Raw genomic sequence first — 20,784 nt, forward strand, 5'->3', positions numbered from 1 at the left:
AATCGAGTTTAGCTTCGTGTTAATCTACCACAACAATATCATGTATTTTTCGATATTTTGAGATCGTTTACTCGCCAAGATTCAAAGTCGACTTTTTCATTTGAGTGGGCGAAAGGTGCATAAAGATTGTTACTTTTCAGGTCAAGTGTTTGGGATTTGGAATTATAAGCAGTTTAGTAATAAATTTATGGGTAATAGAACCAGCTATTTATTTTCAAAGCGACAAACCATTGTTATGTTAGGGTAGAGGGTCACATACCTCGTTGATTGAATTGCTGTTATAATGCAGATATTAAGAAGAATACTGCGTTCCAGTGCTAGCATTTATAAAACATAACATGTTAAGTCAAGGCGAGGTCAAAAGGAGACGTCCGCATAATAGGTGGGCGTACTTTCCAGTCAGTCTACGGAATCAACAAATATATGAACTATAATTTGCAAGACGGTAAGCAGGATCAGTGTGGGTTTGGTGCCGTGACAAGGATATTGCATTCATGTTCATTGGCGCTCTCGAACCCCCCCTGGAGGACTAAACCCAGTGCAAATGTTCCATGATAGCTCAAGAAGAAGGTGATTAATGCGTGTCATCTATTCATTATGGAATTGTAGCGAGAGACATGGCGATAAACATCAACCTCACTGTCAATCTGTTTACAGTGGAACATAAAAGTTTGTAATATACGTAATGTTTAGAAACATATTAAGACATAATAAGGTTATCGAATCAGAATAAGATTAAAGACATAGAATTGTAAAGACGCATTCCCACGAAATTTTACTGGGTAGTTATTTCCAATAGAAGATGGGAATATTTGATATATATGGAACGTAGAAAAATACTGGATTCCATGACAATACATGGAAGGAAATGTAAGGATGCCACTAACTGGCAGCCTGTCTGCTCGAGCTACGCACGGAAAGCTTCGTATGTGTTGATCTAAGTACTAGGGGTTGTGGGGACATTGAGATAATTTAAAGTCCAGTAGGCTCTGTGATTAAAGAAGACAGAAGTTGACAGAGGATAATCCAAGAAATTACCTAGGTTTAGAAATTTATGGTAAATGGACCCCAATCAAAGACACGTGGAAGCAATCCCCACTAAATTATCAAGACGAATTACTGCGTATAAATAAATATTACAGTGTCCTTTTTTTCATTTTGTGCTCAATGATTTTTCTCAACTCAAATCTATTGGCAAATATCTTCAAGAAATTTTGCACACATGACTATCACGCCATTTTCAAACATCATCTTTTATGAAAACACATTCTGAAATACATAAAACAGTAGAAAATTAGACATAAATAAATAAAATGGTTTTCAGGTATCCAAATATATTCGTAACTAGGCAGTGACAGTATGGGCAATTCTGTTTTCTTTTTTAGTAGGCTAGCTTTACTCACTAATGTTTACTTAGTCAGGTGGAATGTTTTTTTAATCACGATTTGATCAAAGTCTAACTAGCATGATCTGCCTAATAATAAGTTATGAGTCACAAGAAATCGCTTGGAAATATAATGTGGGAGTCGAAAATAAAAATAGCACCTGAAATATAGGCCTAATCATTATGCCAAAATTGACAACACGTCAGAACAGTATACATAGCAAGCGCTAGAATCTTAGGCTAGACATCACTGTCATATTTGCATAGGGTATTTATGAGGATGTAAGTACGAACTGCAATTGTGTGAACAAGAACTCGCTACAAAATTGTGATAACAGTCTGCAAATAAAATAATAAAGGCTGAAACTTACATGAAACTCCCCAAGCGAAATCATCTGTGTCGCCAAGAGTAATTCCTCTTTTAGTCTCGGATAGCAGGCCGGAATTATTTCAATCACAGCTGACACTGTCGTCTCAAAATACTTAATTGAGACTAATTTTCTGTTCTTTTAAAAAATCATCAAGCGTTACAAATATATATTGATATTCGAATAACATTTTTTTTCATAATTCATTTACCAGCAACTGGAAACTCAAGAATATAAATTAGCAGGAAAGCATGGACGGTCTAAATCTATTGAGAATATTTTGAAAAATGACTTTTTAAAACTCCTAAATATTTGAAGAAAACCCCTAAATATTTGAGATACAATATCGATAAACACATCCCTGTTTCGTATTTAGAGGGGGTTTATCGTCCATTTAACCATGCTTATATTATCCATATAGACCCCCTCTAAAAACGAAACAGGAAGTGTTTATCTCCTAAGTGTTTAACGTCGCCTAAACTAGGACGCAAATGATCGAACCCCAATAGGCCTATTGTTGGCTAGGTAGAAAATGCTTATTTCTCTAAATTACAAACATCTGGACACAGATCACTAAAGATTTCCCCATTGACTCCAATGTTAATTCTCGTATCTTAGACCGGCTCTAACTTTTTCCCAAATTTTCGTTGGGTAGAACGCTTTCTACCACAGATGGAGCAACATGTGGCAACCACTTGCCCAAAAGCACGTATGAGGTTCTTCATGAAAAACTTGAGATACACAAGCTGGAAGTAGAGACAAGTAAACATGCAATTTCAGGCCCTACATTTCAACGTAACCAACCTCTCAACTCTTGTATCCTTCCGCATCAAAATTATGAATATTCACCAAAACCTGGCAGAAAATGTATTTTCAAACCCTTTTCCTCAATTCTACACCAAAAAGTCAACAAAAATCGCCATGCAAAAGGGGGAAAAAGGGAGAGGAAGACTAAAAATAGCTTTGACCCTTGTTTCGTGGGTGACGGCGTAGGAATATTTGGTGATGGGTGACGGCGTAGGAATATTTGGTGATCTGTGTCCATCTGTCGTTCAGTGAAAGTGAAAATGAAAGTAGACGTTCTTCCCAGAAAGCCATTGTTATCGATTTGAAGCTACCGCGCACCTTGTTGTTTCATTAAGGATACTAGGTATTTGTAAGTTGCATACACATATTCAACAACTAATTGTGGACATACGTCTGGACTTTAATGTTCTCTGGAAATTGAGTCTAGAATAGTTTTAGTCCATTACAGCTATGTCATGGATTTTTCGCTCGCCAAGATTCAAAGTGAACATTTTCATTGAGTTGGGGGAAAGTGCATATATGCTACTTTTCGTTGGGTTGTGGAGTTTTTTTTAAAATATGTGTAGTGTTATGTTAATTAGGGACATGATGATAATGAGTACACGAGTAGCAATACTCTGTGCCACTTCTGTCCCAGAAATCAAAAGTGGATTTCTTTTTATACGCCCACATTTTCATGTGGACGTATTATGCCGTCGCCCCTGTCCGTCCGTCCACAATTGTTTGTGGACTCTCTACAGGTCACAATTCTTATCCGATTTCGACGAAACTTGAAATATAGGTTTATCCCCAAAAGATCTCGGCTGCTTTCGATATTGGCATGTATCGGATCGAAACTTCGTGGATTATGGCCCCTGTTTGTACGAAAAATCACGTTTTTAGCTTGTGGACCCTATAGAGGTCACAATTTTTATCCGATTTTGTTGAAACTTGAAATGTAAGTTTATAACCCAAAGATCAAAATGGCCGCCGTTCGTTCCCAAATAGCGTAAGAATATGGTATATCAAGGTTGTGGACCCTATAGGGGTCACAATTTTTATCCGATTTTGTTGAAACTTGAAATGTAAGTTTATAACCCACAGATCTCGGTTCCTTTCGATATTCGTGCATATCGGACCGTAACTTCCTGAATTATGGCCCCTGATTGTACGAAAAATCACGTTTTTAGCTTGTGGACCCTATAGAAGTCATAATTTTTATCCGAGTTGAGTTTGAATTTTGTGAAAATCGCCCCAAAATTGACAGACAAAATGGCCGCCGTTCGTTCTCAAATAGCGTAAAAATATGGTATATCAAGGTTGTGGAACCTATAGAGGTCACAATTTTTATCCGATTTTGTTGAAACTTGAAATGTAAGTTTATAACACAAAGATCTCAGTTCCTTTCGATATATGCGCATATCGAATTGTAATTTCCTGAATTATGGCCCTTGATTGTAGGAAAAATCACTTTCTTGTTAGCTTGTTCTCTATCCATCTCTCGAAAATGTGGGCGTATCCTGCCTGGCAGCCGCTGGTTAAAGGATTAATACCACTTTGATTTTTGAAGTGGATGATGTCCAATGAGATTTATTTTCGTATCATATCATTGTATTTTCTAATTGGTAAATTAGTTCCAATTCAACTTCCCAAATTCATTTTTTTTTTACCCTAAGGGGGGCGTGCTGGTCAAATGCAAGTCGGAAGTAAGGGTATTTTCCCGCCGGAATCGAGGTGTATTTTTGCGTAGCAAATGATCATCACCAGGCCTCTAATACTAATATAACCGTCTAAGATCGGCAGTGAACGTTTTCATTTTGCGTTGACTAAATTTGCATTAAGACGCTTTACGGGTGGATTATGAGAGGACCTTGCAGGCAGTACCACCCCTCCATAAGCTCAAGATATCAACTTTTTAAAGACAATGAAAAGGTCAACCGTACGTTGATTTCCTAAGCGGACAGGGGGGCGACCTGACTTACAGTTTTATCCAATCTATTTTTTTCCACTGACTCAAAAGTTGAACATTGTTGACGTCAACAAATCTAACTTTGGACTTTTCATACGTAAATGAAATAAAATCTATATCGTTTGAATAAAAAGAACTAAAATTATAGTTGAGCATAAATTTCTACATTGTATTTTTAGTTCCATTACACGTTTATGTGTCTTAAGTTTTCAAATTTTTACGTTTGAATAAATAAATACTAACACAAAAGCGTGTAGATTTCTTTAGGTATACAAAATTTGGTTATAAAATATCTACTTAATCGGTTAATATCGCAACATTTTATGAAACGTGTATTAGAAACAGTGAATAAATTATACATTTTATGACAAAAAAAAAAATTATTGGTAGTTCTTTCATAGAACTCAATATACAGTAGAGTTATTCGTGATTCTCATTTTATTATACATTTATAATTTCTTTTATTTTTTTCCAGACACATAATTGAGATAATGCACTGCATAATCATCGCCAACATCTAACTTTGCTGTAAGAATTTTACAGTGGAGTTGGACATAGTTTTTGTTGGCACCCTTTTTTTAAAACAGAAATGAATCAACAGATTTTAATTGAAAAGATACACTGTCTTGACGATGAATATATTGCACGCCCAAGAATTATCACATGTTATCCGTTCAACAAACTACCATCTCTACAAAGATCGCATCGGAACCGGCTCCTCGTGTGATGTCTTTAAAGGCTATAACAAGGTAAGTTGTGTTAGAGTTACCTCCCATGTGAGGTGTCTAGATGACAATGCCTAGATGTGTGTTCTCTCAACCTAAATCAATAAGGAAAACCTCCAAACTGGGGTAAAACAATAAGATAAAATTGAGATTCGTAAAATGCCAGACCTATTTCAATTTGAACGTATATATAATGCCAGTTTTGAAATATAGGCCTAACATATTTTGCCTAAAATTGAAGCCGACTTCCGCTTAATCTTAGAACACCAAATTTTTAATTGTATGGAGCATACCTTATCACTACTAATCGACGAAAACATCCTAGGTCTCTCTATATTGGATCAGTCTTTTCCATGGCACAGAAATGTCCAAATGAGTATTGTAACAAGTTAAACTAGATTTTGAAATTGATTTGTCGAAAGGTAGCATCAATGACATGCGTTGTACATGCTAACTAGAACACTTTTAGCATATTATGCGAAAGATATATGATTCGTTCAGCCGTGCTTTTCGCGATACTACCAAACCTGTAATTGAATTGGCGCTTTATATTCCTAACAAGTAACCTTAACGATAAGCATTAATTAATAAGCATTGCTTAAAGAATGGTCGAAACGTCTATATTTGTTTTTTCTGGAATACTGGTCCATTAAAAAAACAATTTAGTACAAGACAAAAATAGGATAAGATAAAAAAAAAAGACAAGATAATACAAGATAATGTAAGATAAAAAGACAAGATGAAAGATAAGATAAGATAACTATCAAAATTACAGGGCTACCGATAAGATAACATAACATAAGATAAGATAAGATCCAAAATTACAGGGCGACAGATAAGATAAGATAAGATAAGATAAAAAGATAAAATAAGACAAGATAAGTTCCAAAATTGCAGGGCGACATTGGAATGGACGGGGCTTCCACATAGTAAAGTGAAAATTAGGTGTCTCGAAAGGAGTCCACATGTCGTACACATGTCAAACGTGTATGCCATATATTGGGATTGTGTTTATACTGGTAGTAGTCAATACATACCATCGCACCCACTTGAATCAATTATAACATGGTCCCTCCAACCTAACACAGTCTGTTATTTACATTACAATCTTGAATCTGCGCACACAAAACATAATAATATGTGATTTCTTTTTTCACTCTGTTATAGGAAAATTCCAAAGTTGTAGCATTAAAGATTTTTAAAGATAACACATGGAGCCGGGAAATGTTAAAAGAAGTCACAGTGTTAAAACATCTACGGAGTCACCCAAATATAGTGCAATTCTATGGACAAGATAAAGATGTAAGTTTGTAATTGTAATATAATAGTTACCTTGGATTGTATATAAAGTATTTTGGTGAGATTTGAAAACCGTTTTACTCCTCCTGGCTGTGCAGCATACAGGGCCGTAACTAGCTCAGAGCAACGAGGGGGCGGGAATGATTCTCGGGGGTGCTGTAATATTGACGGACAATGTATATATCTATTCTTTTATGGTCGATGATTTCACAGGGGGTGGGGGCGAATCATATAAGATATACAGTCGCATATAACCGTTACTTTAAATAAAGCACCTCCCATAGACGCTATACGGAAATGAAATGAAATGGGGTTTAACGTCCTACTGTTCTACTCCGACTGAGCTAATAAAGACGGGCATACGCCATACAGTATGCCATGAGGAAAAATTTGCCCGAACAGCGGCACAACGGCCAAGGGATTTTTTACGTGCATGCCAATGTGTACACGGGACCTCGGCTTTTCGTCCCATCCGATGTCCTGCAACGCTGATAAAAGGGAACCACGTCCGAAAATTCTAATGAACTTTCTCTGCCAACATAGGAATCGAACACGCGACCTCCAGATTAGCGAGCCAACGTCTTACCCGCTATAAGGCAAATTTTAACAATAGTAAGTAAATTATATATGAAAATGGAAATGAGCATCCTTTATCATAATGGACATCTATATAAAGATATAGAATACAGTTCGGGGACACCTCACTTTCCCCACATTTATTGTTTAGAGTCTGGGTCCACCAGGCCATGACTAATAAATCAACAAAGGGGGTTTAAAGTATAGTCTGTAACAAGTTTGTGGCACTTCAACAAAATGATTTGAATAATATTAGTGGAAAAGATTACATGTAAAAAAAATACATATAATATTAATTATGGATTCTTATATTATACCATTTCCAGAATTTTAATAATATACAAAGTAATACATATATAATATAATAAATATATAATAAGTAAAAATATATAATAAATATATATATATATATATATATATATATATATATATATATATATATATTATATTATAATAAGTAATACGTGTACATAGTAAGTGCATATATTAAAATGAGTAACTAACTAAATAAATAAATACTTTTTTATAGTATAAATATTTATAAACAGTTTGATAAACATGATGGTTCACAGTCCAACAAAATTCATAACAGTGTTGAGGTATTCAATGGGTGTCTTGCGTGTAAATTTATTAGTAAACTGATTTCACCAATTTGCCCAATCTACTGATAGTGGGAAGTGTTAACAATAATTAGACTAGAGTGAGAAGTTTACACCAGTGATGCTAATTAATTAGAACAGACTATAGTTCTACACCCTCAGTCTAGTAACCTCCTAATCCTTTATCAAAACAATCAAATGTGGGGAAAGTGAGGTTAAACCTACAGTTCATTCGAACTAACTTAATTAGGGAAATAGACCCCCCGGAACATGCGTTAATTACTGACGTTCCAATAGCAAATATGGGAATTATGTCTGTTATGTGGGTTGTGTTTCCTTATGATCATTCGATCTGCTCCATCATAACATTTATATAAAACGTTTCTTTGCTTCAGACTGAAACAAAATTGCCCGTCCTGGTGATGGAATATTGTTCAAGTGGGTCTCTGCACTCATTCCTTAAAGAACTTGAAAATAGACACGGACTACCGGACACTGAATTTCTCATTCTCCTGAACGATATTAGTAAGTATAGCTGTATATTACACACTAATTACAAATTAAAAACATTCTGATTCTATTCGAGCACTTTCTTACAATCGTTCTTTCGTTTTCGTTTTGTTACAAAGATGTTTGTACAGAACGATGTAGCACATTCAAATTAAGAGCACCCTCCCGCACATGCATGATATAAGCTTGTCCTTTCACTGATAGAAATCAGAACGGTATAAATCAAAATCCAAATTTCATTTTGATCTAAATTAGATGAATCCCCTATTTAGTAAATGAAATGAAATGGTGTTTAGCTCCGACTTTTTTGTGCACGTCAATGTACACACGGGACCTTGTCAGGCACTCCATCCTGCACTACTGACAAGGGGAAACCACGTCGGAAATCCCGATGAACTTTCTCGGCTAATGCAGTGATCGAATACGCGACCTCCAGGCTCGCAAGCCAGCGTCTTAGCCACTTAGCCACCGTGGCTCTCTATTTAGTAAATGACTAAAGGACGGCTCTAATACCTAATAACTCCCAACTGTTCGTGTTGATACCACCACTAATTTCGATACATATCGTGGAAGGGTATAGTAGCGAGGTTATTGTACCAGACATCGTTATTAGATCCAAAATTGTCGCTTCTAACTGGCCTTGGAAATAGAAAAAAAATAGTATCGTGTTTAAAATATATCGTTTTTGATAGCTAGAGAACATTATAAAATGAAATGGTATTACCGGTTTACTTAATGCCCAAGGATATTTGTACACATACTTGCACATTGTGATTTTGCACGTATTTATAAATGGATGTTATTTATATAACATGAATAGAAACAAACATTATGCAATAACATAAAAACACTATTTGTGCTAGTTTACATTAAAAAGATATTTACAACTGCGCCCGCGAGAATAGTTAGGACATATTATATACTCTTCAAAAAAGTAGGGGATATTCAGAAACAATACAGAACTGCGGAAATGCACTGCTGTTTTTATTAGAGGTAACCAGTGTATGTTAATAACAGGTCAATTGCCTACACATGAACATAAACAGTTCATATGGGCAAAGGGATACACTGTCAAAAGTGAAAATGGACGTTTTTGATTTTTATCAATAATGAGTAATTGCTCCACCAATCATCCGACATTCAGCAATTCGTCGTGGCATACTCCTAATCGACCGTATAATCACGATTTCGGGCAATCTGACCCAATCCTCTTGGAGTGCCACGGCCAATTCTTGCAGTGTTGTCGGTTGACGTCGACGAACACGTCTCCCGTTCAAATTAAACATAACACACTAAAGCAAAGATACGCTAAACAGTAAATCTTATGCAAGAACCGATAGGAAACCAAACATGGATAGATAAACCAGCACGCGGCCGTTTTCATCAACCCTTCCTTGAAGTGTCAAATTTGACAATGAAACCCTCCCACACGAATGGCGCTATTGCGTGTCGCATGTGCAGCTCAGTGGGTCTGTTGGAGCGATACGTTCTTCATCTATGAACATACTCTCAAAGCATGTCAAGTGTCCATGACTATTTATCATATCACAACCTGCATGGGTATTTGCATTTCAATATCCCCTACTTTTTTTGAAGTGTTAATAAATAAATACAAACTGTCACATATTGCATAGTAAGCTCGCACGTTGCTAACATGCGTGTCCTACATAATGACACCTGACAGGCAAATGATTTTAATATGGCTAGATCTATTTCTTAAGGCCACCTCCAGATTTCGTCAAGGTCGCTGAGATGTAAATACGATTAGGGAACGTGATTGTTGACGAGATTGTGGGTTAGGTTTAAGAATTTGTGGGGAGAGGATACGTCTCCAATATATAAGCACTGACCTAGGATGATGAAAATTTGGTTCGTGATATTTTCTAGTTTTATTAAATATACATGCAATACATTAGATTAATATACATAGTTAGTTTCGCTGGGGTTTTTTTTGTGTTGGTGGCGCTGATGGTCTTCCTTCGGCGTGGCTTGTGGGATTTTGGTATTTTGCTTTCTGAAGAAAAAAGAATAAATTTGAGGCTCTCAGGGGAGCGAGAGCCTCATTAGTGTGTTTTCTACAAAGGATTGGATTTTCTAAAAATGAGGGTTTTTTTCCACTATCCCGGGGTTAGGGCTATAGGGATTCTTATAACTAGTTGATTATATTTACTAAGGGGTAGGGCTAGGGTTTTGATATATTCTTTGCTTTGAGTTAGGGTGATGACTGGTGTTATTTAGTCTAATTTATAGTGCACTAGGATGTCGTTCAGATTTTTTTTTTAGAATACCGGTATGCAATTATAAGTTTCTGTGTGAAGATTTTCGGGTGATTTTCTTGGAGATCATTGTAGTGTTTTCTGATGATATTGGATGCACTTGCTGCTGTTGCGCTAAATGGAACTACAAATGGGGCTATTACGCTATCCGTATAAATATTCAAACCTAAGGAGGGGGTGGGGGGTCAATTTGTCAATGCAGAATTTTTCTCTTGTTAGCCTAAACGTTTTAATTTCTTCTGTAGTTTCAAAGTCGCCCTTGGTCGCTATTGGCGTGACAATAAGATGAGAAATGTCATGAATTGTTTGGTTGAAGTGAATTGAGGTGGCCTTGAAATATAAATCTAATTCTCTAACACACAATCAATGTTAATTATTGTAAATCGAGAAGTGGTATCACGTGATCTAGAAGGGGTAAAGAAATCGAATTATACAACTTAGTACGGTACACGTGCTTGATCCTTTTTTGTCGAAAAGATAAATATCTGCACAGTCATAAGAATGTTAAGAAATTAACGCATGCTTGACGACTATATTACATATAGATGTCTCTATAATGTGGATACATAACTAAAGTGTTATAAAGGACCACTACCACGTGTTGAAGATCTTGTCACTATCTTCTAATATGTATTAAGTCCTTTACGTAACCTACCATCCCCATATTAATGTTAATAAATGGGGGAAAACGTTTATTTTTTTAAAAAAAAAACTGTTTATATAAGATACAACACAGATATATTATCTTGCGTCAAGGTTAATGTATTAGTTAATATCCTTTATAAGGGATATTGCACGATCATAAATAAATGAAATCAAATGGGGTTTAACGTCCTACTAATAATCTATTCTGGGCTAATGAAGACGGGCATACGCCATGCAGTGTGCTATGAGGGATCGAACACGCGACCTCCATGCTAGCGAGCCAGCCATTTACTCACTTAACCACCGTGGCTCCTCTGGGTTTCTTACAACTACCGGCATATAACATAGATATTCTCAACAACCCAATTAGAAACTAGAACTGCGATGCAGTAATGACGGGTTTCACCGGTGCCACGTTACCCTAAACATATGTCACTTCCGGTACCAATGAAACCATTAAACAGGTTTCCACCTCATCATTGCACACATCAAATAAAATGGACGCCGAATCAACCAAATCCAGCAATATCAATTCATTTTATATATTTGTTACATGTAAGTGTACAGTACTTCCGGTGATAATGAAAATATTCAATTAGTTTTATGAAATCAGAAATGGCATAAGGCATCACATGGTGAAAATTGTATGTAAATCGAATAATAATTGCCACTTTTATAGACCAAAAACCTTAAAAAGTGACTTGTAGAAAACCGTCAATTCCTCTGCAACCATACAAGTTAGAAACCATTTTCTGGAATCTGTATGATCGTATGGGTTTATTCTATTTGTTGATTGGAATCAAATATCATAATTTTAAAAACATAACAACTGAGACTCATTTGAATAAAATATCTGTTTTGAAAGCTAAACATACAGTTTTTGCCAAAATGACGTTACTTCCGGTGATAATGAAAATCTTAAATTACTTGTATGAAATCGTAAATGGCATTAGGTATCACATAGTGAAAATTTCATGAAAATCGAATAATAATTGACACTTTTATGGACAAAAAACCTTGAAAAGTGACCTGTTGAAAATTACATATTTCTCTACAACTGAACAAGTTAGAAACCATTTTGTGATACCTATGTGATCGTATGGGTTCATTCTATTAGTTGATTAGAATCAAATATCAAAATATTAAACAAACAACAAATACGACTCATTTCAATAAATTATTTGTTTCTAAGGCTATAAATACAGTTTTTACCCAAATTTCGTCATTTCCGGTGACATGGAAAATGTTAAATTGAGTTGAACTAGTCACAATTGACATTATGCATCAAATGGTGTCACTTTTATGAAAATCCAATAATAATTGACTCTTTTACAGACACAATAGCGTAAAGAGTGACTCATGCAAAATTGACCATTTCTCGGCAACTGCTCATATTACAAACTAATTTTGAGATAGATTCTCTTCGTATGGATTAATGCTACAAGTTTATGAAAGTTGCGAAGAAATATTTTAAAATATGAAAAGCCTGAATGGGTTGTAAATAGCTCATTTTTTCACCTTTTTTCACCTTTAAATCAAAATGACCCGAAAACGAAATCGAAATTTAAAAAACTGAGCCCGATGTTTTCTGCGCCTTTACAGGGCACACACTTTCAGTCATACCAGATTTGAAAAAAATAATATTTGCTTTCAAAAAGTGGTACCGAACTGTCAAAATTGTAGTTTTTGCTAAATTTACGTCACTTCCGTTGCCGAAAGGTAACTTTATAGGTAACAAAAAAAATGACATTTTGGATTACGAAGCATATGAACTTTGTTTTATACAAATCGAGCAATAAATAATTAATCCAGGACTGAAAAACTGAATTAGCCAATGGGGGTCAAGGAAATTTACGATGACAAAAAATGGTGCCATTTTTGGTCAAATCAGATGACTCTTTAACCCTGGGTAAAATACCACATTAAAATATTCATGAATAAAAAAGTTTTTTGTAAAAATTTAAATTTTCAAAATTTGGCGCCTAATATCTCCGACGATTCGTGGAAAATCAAAAATCTAAAGAACCGTGGCTATGTGCCTTGTCTCTGGCTATGTCAAAATGTATCCAATGTTAAAATCCGACGATTATTGTTAATATTACGGCAATATTTCAAAAATCGACAAATTCGACGATTTCGGACATTTCGCATTGTCGCAGAACGTTCGAAATAGCTTTAATCTCTAAGTCACACCCACTTTCCCAGTAAAACCGAAGACATCGAATCAATCCGACAAGTAGTTTCTGAGATACAATCAAATTGGAAAAAAAAAATAATAATAATAATAAGAACTAGATCTGCATAGCAGATATCAAAGCTTTCATATAAACTTCAAAAGGGGTTATTAGAATCTATGAATCATCAACCACTCTGACGGATGTAGAAAGGAATATATTGTTACTAAATCTGTTGTACTGTTTCTTGTTATGGTAAAGAAAACATGAATACAACTATGAGATTTGTATAGAATTGGCATTAATCAATATATTTATTGTTTAATACTACATGTATATTATAGATACAAAGTGAATTAAATGAACCCAATTACATGTACTTTATATAAGCAATGTTTTTTTATTCATCGTTACTTTGAAATCACATTATTTTCATTGATGATAAAAAGGTTGTATTTGTACCGAATCCAAAAAGTATGTTGTATGACATTGCATTATCTGTACCAATTATTTATTTGCAAACCAATATACAATGTTTATTTCTACTCCAATATATTTGTTTCAACCCATGATAGTTTATTCACTCTTCTCACTTAAATACAAGAATAACACACGATTAAATTACTGAAACAAGTAATGCTGGTAGATTATAATTTGATATTGTATACCATTTACTCTCTGTTAGATAAGGCGACGTGGTAATCTGTTAGATAAACATACATGGAAGTATATGTTAGATAACTACAATTTATGATATATTTTAAACCAAGGAAGTGGCCTTTCTAAAAATAAAAAAAAATAAAGGAAAATATATTTCATACAATTGTTATACTGTTACTGTTATCGTGAAGAAACATGATTGTTTATTTAATGTTGTTTATGACAAACATGTAATCATGTACATTTTTTAAATAAGAACAATTATGCTACATGTATGAATAACTCTCAAAAATTATGTTTTCATCAATCCAAGTATTTTTTTATTTGTATTACTTGATTTATACTGAATAAAGATTACACAAACATACAAAATGGTGTTGGCTGTGTGACTGAATTCCTCGTTGAGAAGTGGTATCGGGTGTCCCATAGAGAAGAAGCAAACCCTCCTTGTGATACACTTGTGAACATTTTAAAAGACCCATTTCGCTGTGTTCCAGAAAAATCCCCATTATAGCTAGTGCATTACATGGTTGTTGTTGGGGGAAAGGTGGGTCTTTTCTATTGGCAATGATTTACTTTTTATAGGCCCACATTGAAATGTGGTCGTATATTGTCGTCGCCCCCCTTTTGCTGTTAATATCCGATTGACTTTAAATTTATACGCAGTGTTTAAGGTCATAAGACGAAGAAGCCTTTGATTTGCTCTGCCCAGGCAACGTTCCTGTGCTCCGATTGCCTTCAAATATGCACAGAATGTACCTTGGGATTCTAGCTATCACATATTAAAAATAGAAGAGTGTTGGATTCCGAGAACGTTCAAAATAAATTCAAAACCCGCCCCCAACAATCAAAGGTTTTTTGCTTAAAAAATTGCCGTATTTTATCGAATTTTTATTGTTCTTGATATCTGAGGATTTTTCTCAATTTAGTATGTGATAAATATCATCGCGGCGCAGCCAACCGCTAGAAATTCCAGAGATTTGGATGCCTCAGCAGTCAAAAAAGGTCAAAATAGGCGATTTCGGTTTCTAGTGTCGATACATCGTTACGGTCATTTTAAAAAATTGTCTTTTAAGGATAATGTGTATAGTACCAGTACCTATCACATACGGAAGAGGCGATAAAATCTCTTTGCATTTGCAATTTCAAAATTAATTAAAACCAATATTAAATTCCGAAAATCGTTTTTTTGCTAAAACTTTTTTTTTTTTAATCGGATCAAAATGGGAGTAAGGCACAGAGTCCGGGGTGGTAATGGGCGTATTGTGTCCAAATTTCATGGTTTTCGGACAATCGGTGCCGGTGTCACGGCGAAATTCCACTTTTTTCCCCTCATGGAAGCCGTAAATTGACTTGAAGCCAGGGTCCTTGAAGTTGTACAGCTGCACCCGGTGACCGATATTTATTTAACGGGGAATAAGTGATAATTCATATTATAGCAGTAAATAATTAAAATATTTCATAGGGATTATAATAATATCTATATCTTGTCTGGGTACAGGGTTAAAACCAATATTAAATTCCGAAAATCGTTTTTTTGCTAAAACTTTTTTTTTTTTAATCGGATCAAAATGGGAGTAAGGCACAGAGTCCGGGGTGGTAATGGGCGTATTGTGTCCAAATTTCATGGTTTTCGGACAATCGGTGCCGGTGTCACGGCGAAATTCCACTTTTTTCCCCTCATGGAAGCCGTAAATTGACTTGAAGCCAGGGTCCTTGAAGTTGTACAGCTGCACCCGGTGACCGATATTTATTTAACGGGGAATAAGTGATAATTCATATTATAGCAGTAAATAATTAAAATATTTCATAGGGATTATAATAATATCTATATCTTGTCTGGGTACAGGGTTAAAACCAATATTAAATTCCGAAAATCGTTTTTTTGCTAAAACTCTTTTTTTTTAATGGGATCAAAATGGGGGTAAGGCACAGAGTCCGGGGTGGTAATGGACGTATTGTGTCCAAATTTCATGGTTTTCGGACAATCGGTGCCGGTGTCACGGCGAAATTCCACTTTTTTCCCCTCATGGAAGCCGTAAATTGACTTAGAAAAAAAACGACGAAAGGCAGGTGACAAGAACAAACGACATGAACGAATGCAGGTATCACCTTGAAATTTTCAGGGTACCTAGGTACCAACGTGAAAAGTTGCTCGCCGGAATTTAGTACTCATGGTACCTTTGGTTCCAGCGTAGCGCATGCGCGAAGTCAAATCCAGCTTAACTCGAAAACAACCTTGTCGGCACGGAAAACATCAAAGGAGAAATTCGAATAAAAAATGATACAATGATTTCACACAACAGGCCAACTATTAGCCTCTCGATTGACAAGAGTTTCATCGCCCTCCATTCATTATAACCAATGTCATCGTGCCCTAAAGAATCAACAAATCAGCTTGCTTATCTCTGCTTACCCTAGGCAAAAAATGCTCATCTTTGAACTCAATCATGACATTGACCTAGTGAACGCCTACACCAAGTTTGAACATTCTAGCTTAATTAGAAGGAGAGTTCTTGTGTTCCAAAGTCCCGGCCCTTCAAATTGCTTCTATTTTTCATTTTCAATTCAAAATGGTGACCATCACGTGACCGAAATCAAAATTCTGATCCGATAGATTTTTAGGTATTCCTTCCAGGATTCCGAAAATATGACGCCCGAGTCTGTAAGTAAAATAGCAAAAAAGCCTTTTTGATTTTTCACGTTTAAAGATGGTGGCACTTCCGGTTCGATCGACAAACTCCATATTTTGTGTACGAATCAGTAATTACTTGTCTAGTATCGAATTTTTTTTTTAGGTCATTCTGACCTATATTTCGACGATTTTTTTTAAAACTTTGATCCTTAATTTCACCAAGGGGAGATAATTTAGAAAATTTCCAAGGACATCATTGAAGTCGCATTGGCAAGATCTACTAACATTCTAAATTTCACGAAAATCGCACAACTATTAAAGAAGTTGTCAAATTGGTAATAACTTCCGGTTCGAAATGACAGCGACGAATTTTCGAAATGCCAAAATCCGAAATTGCAGATTTGAAGTAAATGTTTCAAGATACTCAAAGAAAAAAGAATTAGTAAAATAGGTCAAATAGTCACAGAGTTACAGCATTGTAGGTCAAATGCATTCCTTCGTAAAATTCGGTGATTTCGGATTCGTGAAACGTTTTGAAAATATATTTAATCAACAGCCACCACCCATTTTTGGGGGGATAGGTAAAAGTTTCAGAACGATCCTATGGTTAGATTCTGAGAAATCCGATTTGTGGACAAAACACACAAAAAAAATAACAACTAGATCTGCATAGCAGATATCAAAGCTTTCATATAAACTTCAAAAGGGGTTATTAGAATCTATGAATCATCAACCACTCTGACGGATGTAGAAAGGAATATATTGTTACTAAATCTGTTGTACTGTTTCTTGTTATGGTAAAGAAAACATGAATACAACTATGAGATTTGTATAGAATTGGCATTAATCAATATATTTATTGTTTAATACTACATGTATATTATAGATACAAAGTGAACTAGAACTGCGAAGCAGTAATGACGGGTTTCACCGGTGCCACGTTACCCTTGAACTTATGTCACTTCCGGTACCAATGAAACCGTTAAACAGGTTTCCACATAAGCATTGCACACATGAAATAAAATGGACACAGAAACAACCAAATCCAGCAACCAATTCATTTGCTACATGTCAGTGATCCTGTCAAAATTACATTACTTCCGGTGATAATGAAAATGTTAAATTGGTTTATGAAATCAGAAATAGCATCATCACATGTTGAAAATTTTATGTAAATCCTATAATAATTGCCACCTTTATAGACCAAAAACCTTGAAAAATGACTTGTAGAAAATCGCCTATTTCTCTGCAACCGTACAAGTTAGAAACCATTTTGAGGTATCTGTATGATCGAATGAGTTCATTCTATTTGTTGATTGGAATCAAATATCATAATTTTAAAAACATTACAAATCTGATTCATTTGAATAAAATATCTGTTTTGAAGGCTAAAAATACAGTTTTTGCCAAAATGACGTTACTTCCGGTGATAATGAAAATCTTAAATTACTTGTATGAAATCGTAAATGGCATTATGTATCACACAGTGAAAATTTCATGAAAATCGAATAATAATTGACACTTTTATTGACAAAAAAACCTTAAAAAGTGACCTGTTGAAAATTGCCTATTTCTCCGCAACTGAACAAGTTAGAAACCATTTTGTGATATCTATATGATCGTAAGGGTTCATTGTATTAGTTGATTTGAATCAAATATCAAAATTTTAAACAAATAACAAATATGACTCATTTGAATAAATTACTGGTTTCGAAGGCTATAAATACAATTTTTGCCCAAATTACGTCATTTCCGGTGATATTGAAAATGTTAAATTGGTTTGACCTAGTTAAAATTGACATTACACATCAAATGGTGTCACTTTTATGAAAATCGAATAATAATTGACTCTTTTACAGGCAAACTAGCGTAAAAAGTGACTCATGCAAAATTGCCCATTTCTCGGCAACTGCGCATATTACAAATTAATTTTCACATACATTCTCTCCGTATAGATTATTGCTACGAGTTTATGAAAGTTACGAAGTAATATTTTAAAATATGAAAACGCTGGATGGGTTGTAAATAGCTTAATTTTACACCTTTTTTCACCTTTTAATCGAAATAGCCCGAAAACGGAATCGAAATTAAAAAACATGGTCCCAACATTTTGTGCGCCTTTAAAAGGCGCACAATTTCAGTTATACCAGATTTGAAAAAAATAATATTTGCTTTCGAAAAATGGTACCTAACTGTCAAAATTGTAGTTTTTTGTCAATTTACGCCACTTCCGGTGCCGACAGATAACACTATTGGTAACAAAAAAAATGACAATTGAGACAACGGGGCATATGAACTTTGTTTTATACAAATCGAACAATAAATAATTAATCTAGGACTGAAAAACTGAATTAGCCAATGGGGGCCAAGGAAAATTACCGAGACAAAAAATTTTCACATTTTTGCCCAAGTCAGAGGACTCGTTATATTTGTGTAAAACACGATTAAAAAATATTCATAAATAAAAAAGTTTTTTGTAAAAATTTAAATTTTCTAAATTTAGCGCCTAATATCTGCGAAGATTTGCCGAAAATCAAAAATCAAAAGTAGCGTAGCTATGTGCCCCGTCTCCGGCTATGCCAAAATGCATCGAAAGTTAAAATCCAATGATTATTGTTAAAATTACTGCAATATTTCTAAAAACGATAGCTTCGGTGATTTCGGACATTTCGCATTGTCGCAGAACGTTCAAAATAGCTTTATCCTCTAAGTCACACCCACTTTTCCGATAAAACCGAAGAAATCGTAACGATCCGACAATCAGTTGCTGAGATCTACTCAAAACAAAAGAAGAATAATAATAATAAGAATAATAATTTTAACAAAAACAATAGTGTTTCACACAAGCTACGCAGTGTGAAACCCTAATAATAATAATAATAAGAATAATAATTTTAACAAAAACAATAGTGTTTCACACAAGCTACGCAGTGTGAAACCCTAATAATAATTTTAACAAAAACAATAGTGTTTCACACAAGCTACGCAGTGTGAAACCCTAATAATAATAATAAGAACTAGAACTGCGAAGCAGTAATGACGGGTTTCACCGGTGCCACGTTACCCTTGAACTTATGTCACTTCCGGTACCAATGAAACTGTTAAACAGGTTTCCACATAAGCATTGCACACATGAAATAAAATGGACGCAGAAACAACCAAATCCAGCAATCAATTCATTTGCTACATGTCAGTGATCCTGTCAAAATTACATTACTTCCGGTGATAATGAAAATGTTAAATTGGTTTATGAAATCAGAAATAGCATCATCACATGTTGAAAATTTTATGTAAATCCTATAATAATTGCCACCTTTATAGACCAAAAACCTTGAAAAATGACTTGTAGAAAATCGCCTATTTCTCTGCAACCGTACAAGTTAGAAACCATTTTGAGGTATCTGTATGATCGAATGAGTTCATTCTATTTGTTGATTGGAATCAAATATCATAATTTTAAAAACATTACAAATCTGATTCATTTGAATAAAATATCTGTTTTGAAGGCTAAAAATACAGTTTTTGCCATAATGACGTTACTTCCGGTGATAATGAAAATCTTAAATTACTTGTATGATATCGTAAATGGCATTATGTATCACACAGTGAAAATTTCATGAAAATCGAATAATAATTGACACTTTTTTTGACAAAAAAACCTTAAAAAGTGACCTGTTGAAAATTGCCTATTTCTCCGCAACTGAACAAGTTAGAAACCATTTTGTGATATCTATATGATCGTAAGGGTTCATTGTATTAGTTGATTTGAATCAAATATCAAAATTTTAAACAAATAACAAATATGACTCATTTGAATAAATTACTGGTTTCGAAGGCTATAAATACAATTTTTGCCCAAATTACGTCATTTCCGGTGATATTGAAAATGTTAAATTGGTTTGACCTAGTTAAAATTGACATTACACATCAAATGGTGTCACTTTTATGAAAATCGAATAATAATTGACTCTTTTACAGGCAAACTAGCGTAAAAAGTGACTCATGCAAAATTGCCCATTTCTCGGCAACTGCGCACATTACAAATTAATTTTCACATACATTCTCTCCGTATAGATTATTGCTACGAGTTTATGAAAGTTACGAAGTAATATTTTAAAATATGAAAACGCTGAATGGGTTGTAAATAGCTTAATTTTACACCTTTTTTCACCTTTTAA

The 20,784-nt window shown here is 34.6% G+C and overlaps 1 protein-coding gene across 3 annotated transcripts in view; it reads left to right on the forward strand.

Moving 5' to 3' along the window:
* The window catches only part of LOC126826913 (uncharacterized), a 90,416-nt gene that overhangs the window by 17,883 nt on the left and 51,749 nt on the right, over window positions 1-20,784 (forward strand). For 2 of the 3 annotated variants that reach the window (XM_056102606.1, XM_050556044.2), the window contains 3 exons: window positions 4,983-5,256; window positions 6,400-6,534; window positions 8,102-8,231. Coding sequence is in view for 1 of the 3 variants with exons in the window: in XM_050556044.2 (XP_050412001.1) it covers window positions 5,140-5,256; window positions 6,400-6,534; window positions 8,102-8,231 (382 nt within the window). In the remaining 2 variants the exon portion in view is untranslated. Of the gene's footprint in view, window positions 1-4,982; window positions 5,257-6,399; window positions 6,535-8,101; window positions 8,232-9,046; window positions 9,210-20,784 lie in introns of those variants that run through there. The other variant, XM_050556046.2, reaches the window with a different exon arrangement.

This window comes from Patella vulgata, chromosome 7 (genome assembly GCF_932274485.2).
Source record: "Patella vulgata chromosome 7, xgPatVulg1.2, whole genome shotgun sequence".
Classification (NCBI taxonomy): domain Eukaryota; kingdom Metazoa; phylum Mollusca; class Gastropoda; family Patellidae; genus Patella; species Patella vulgata.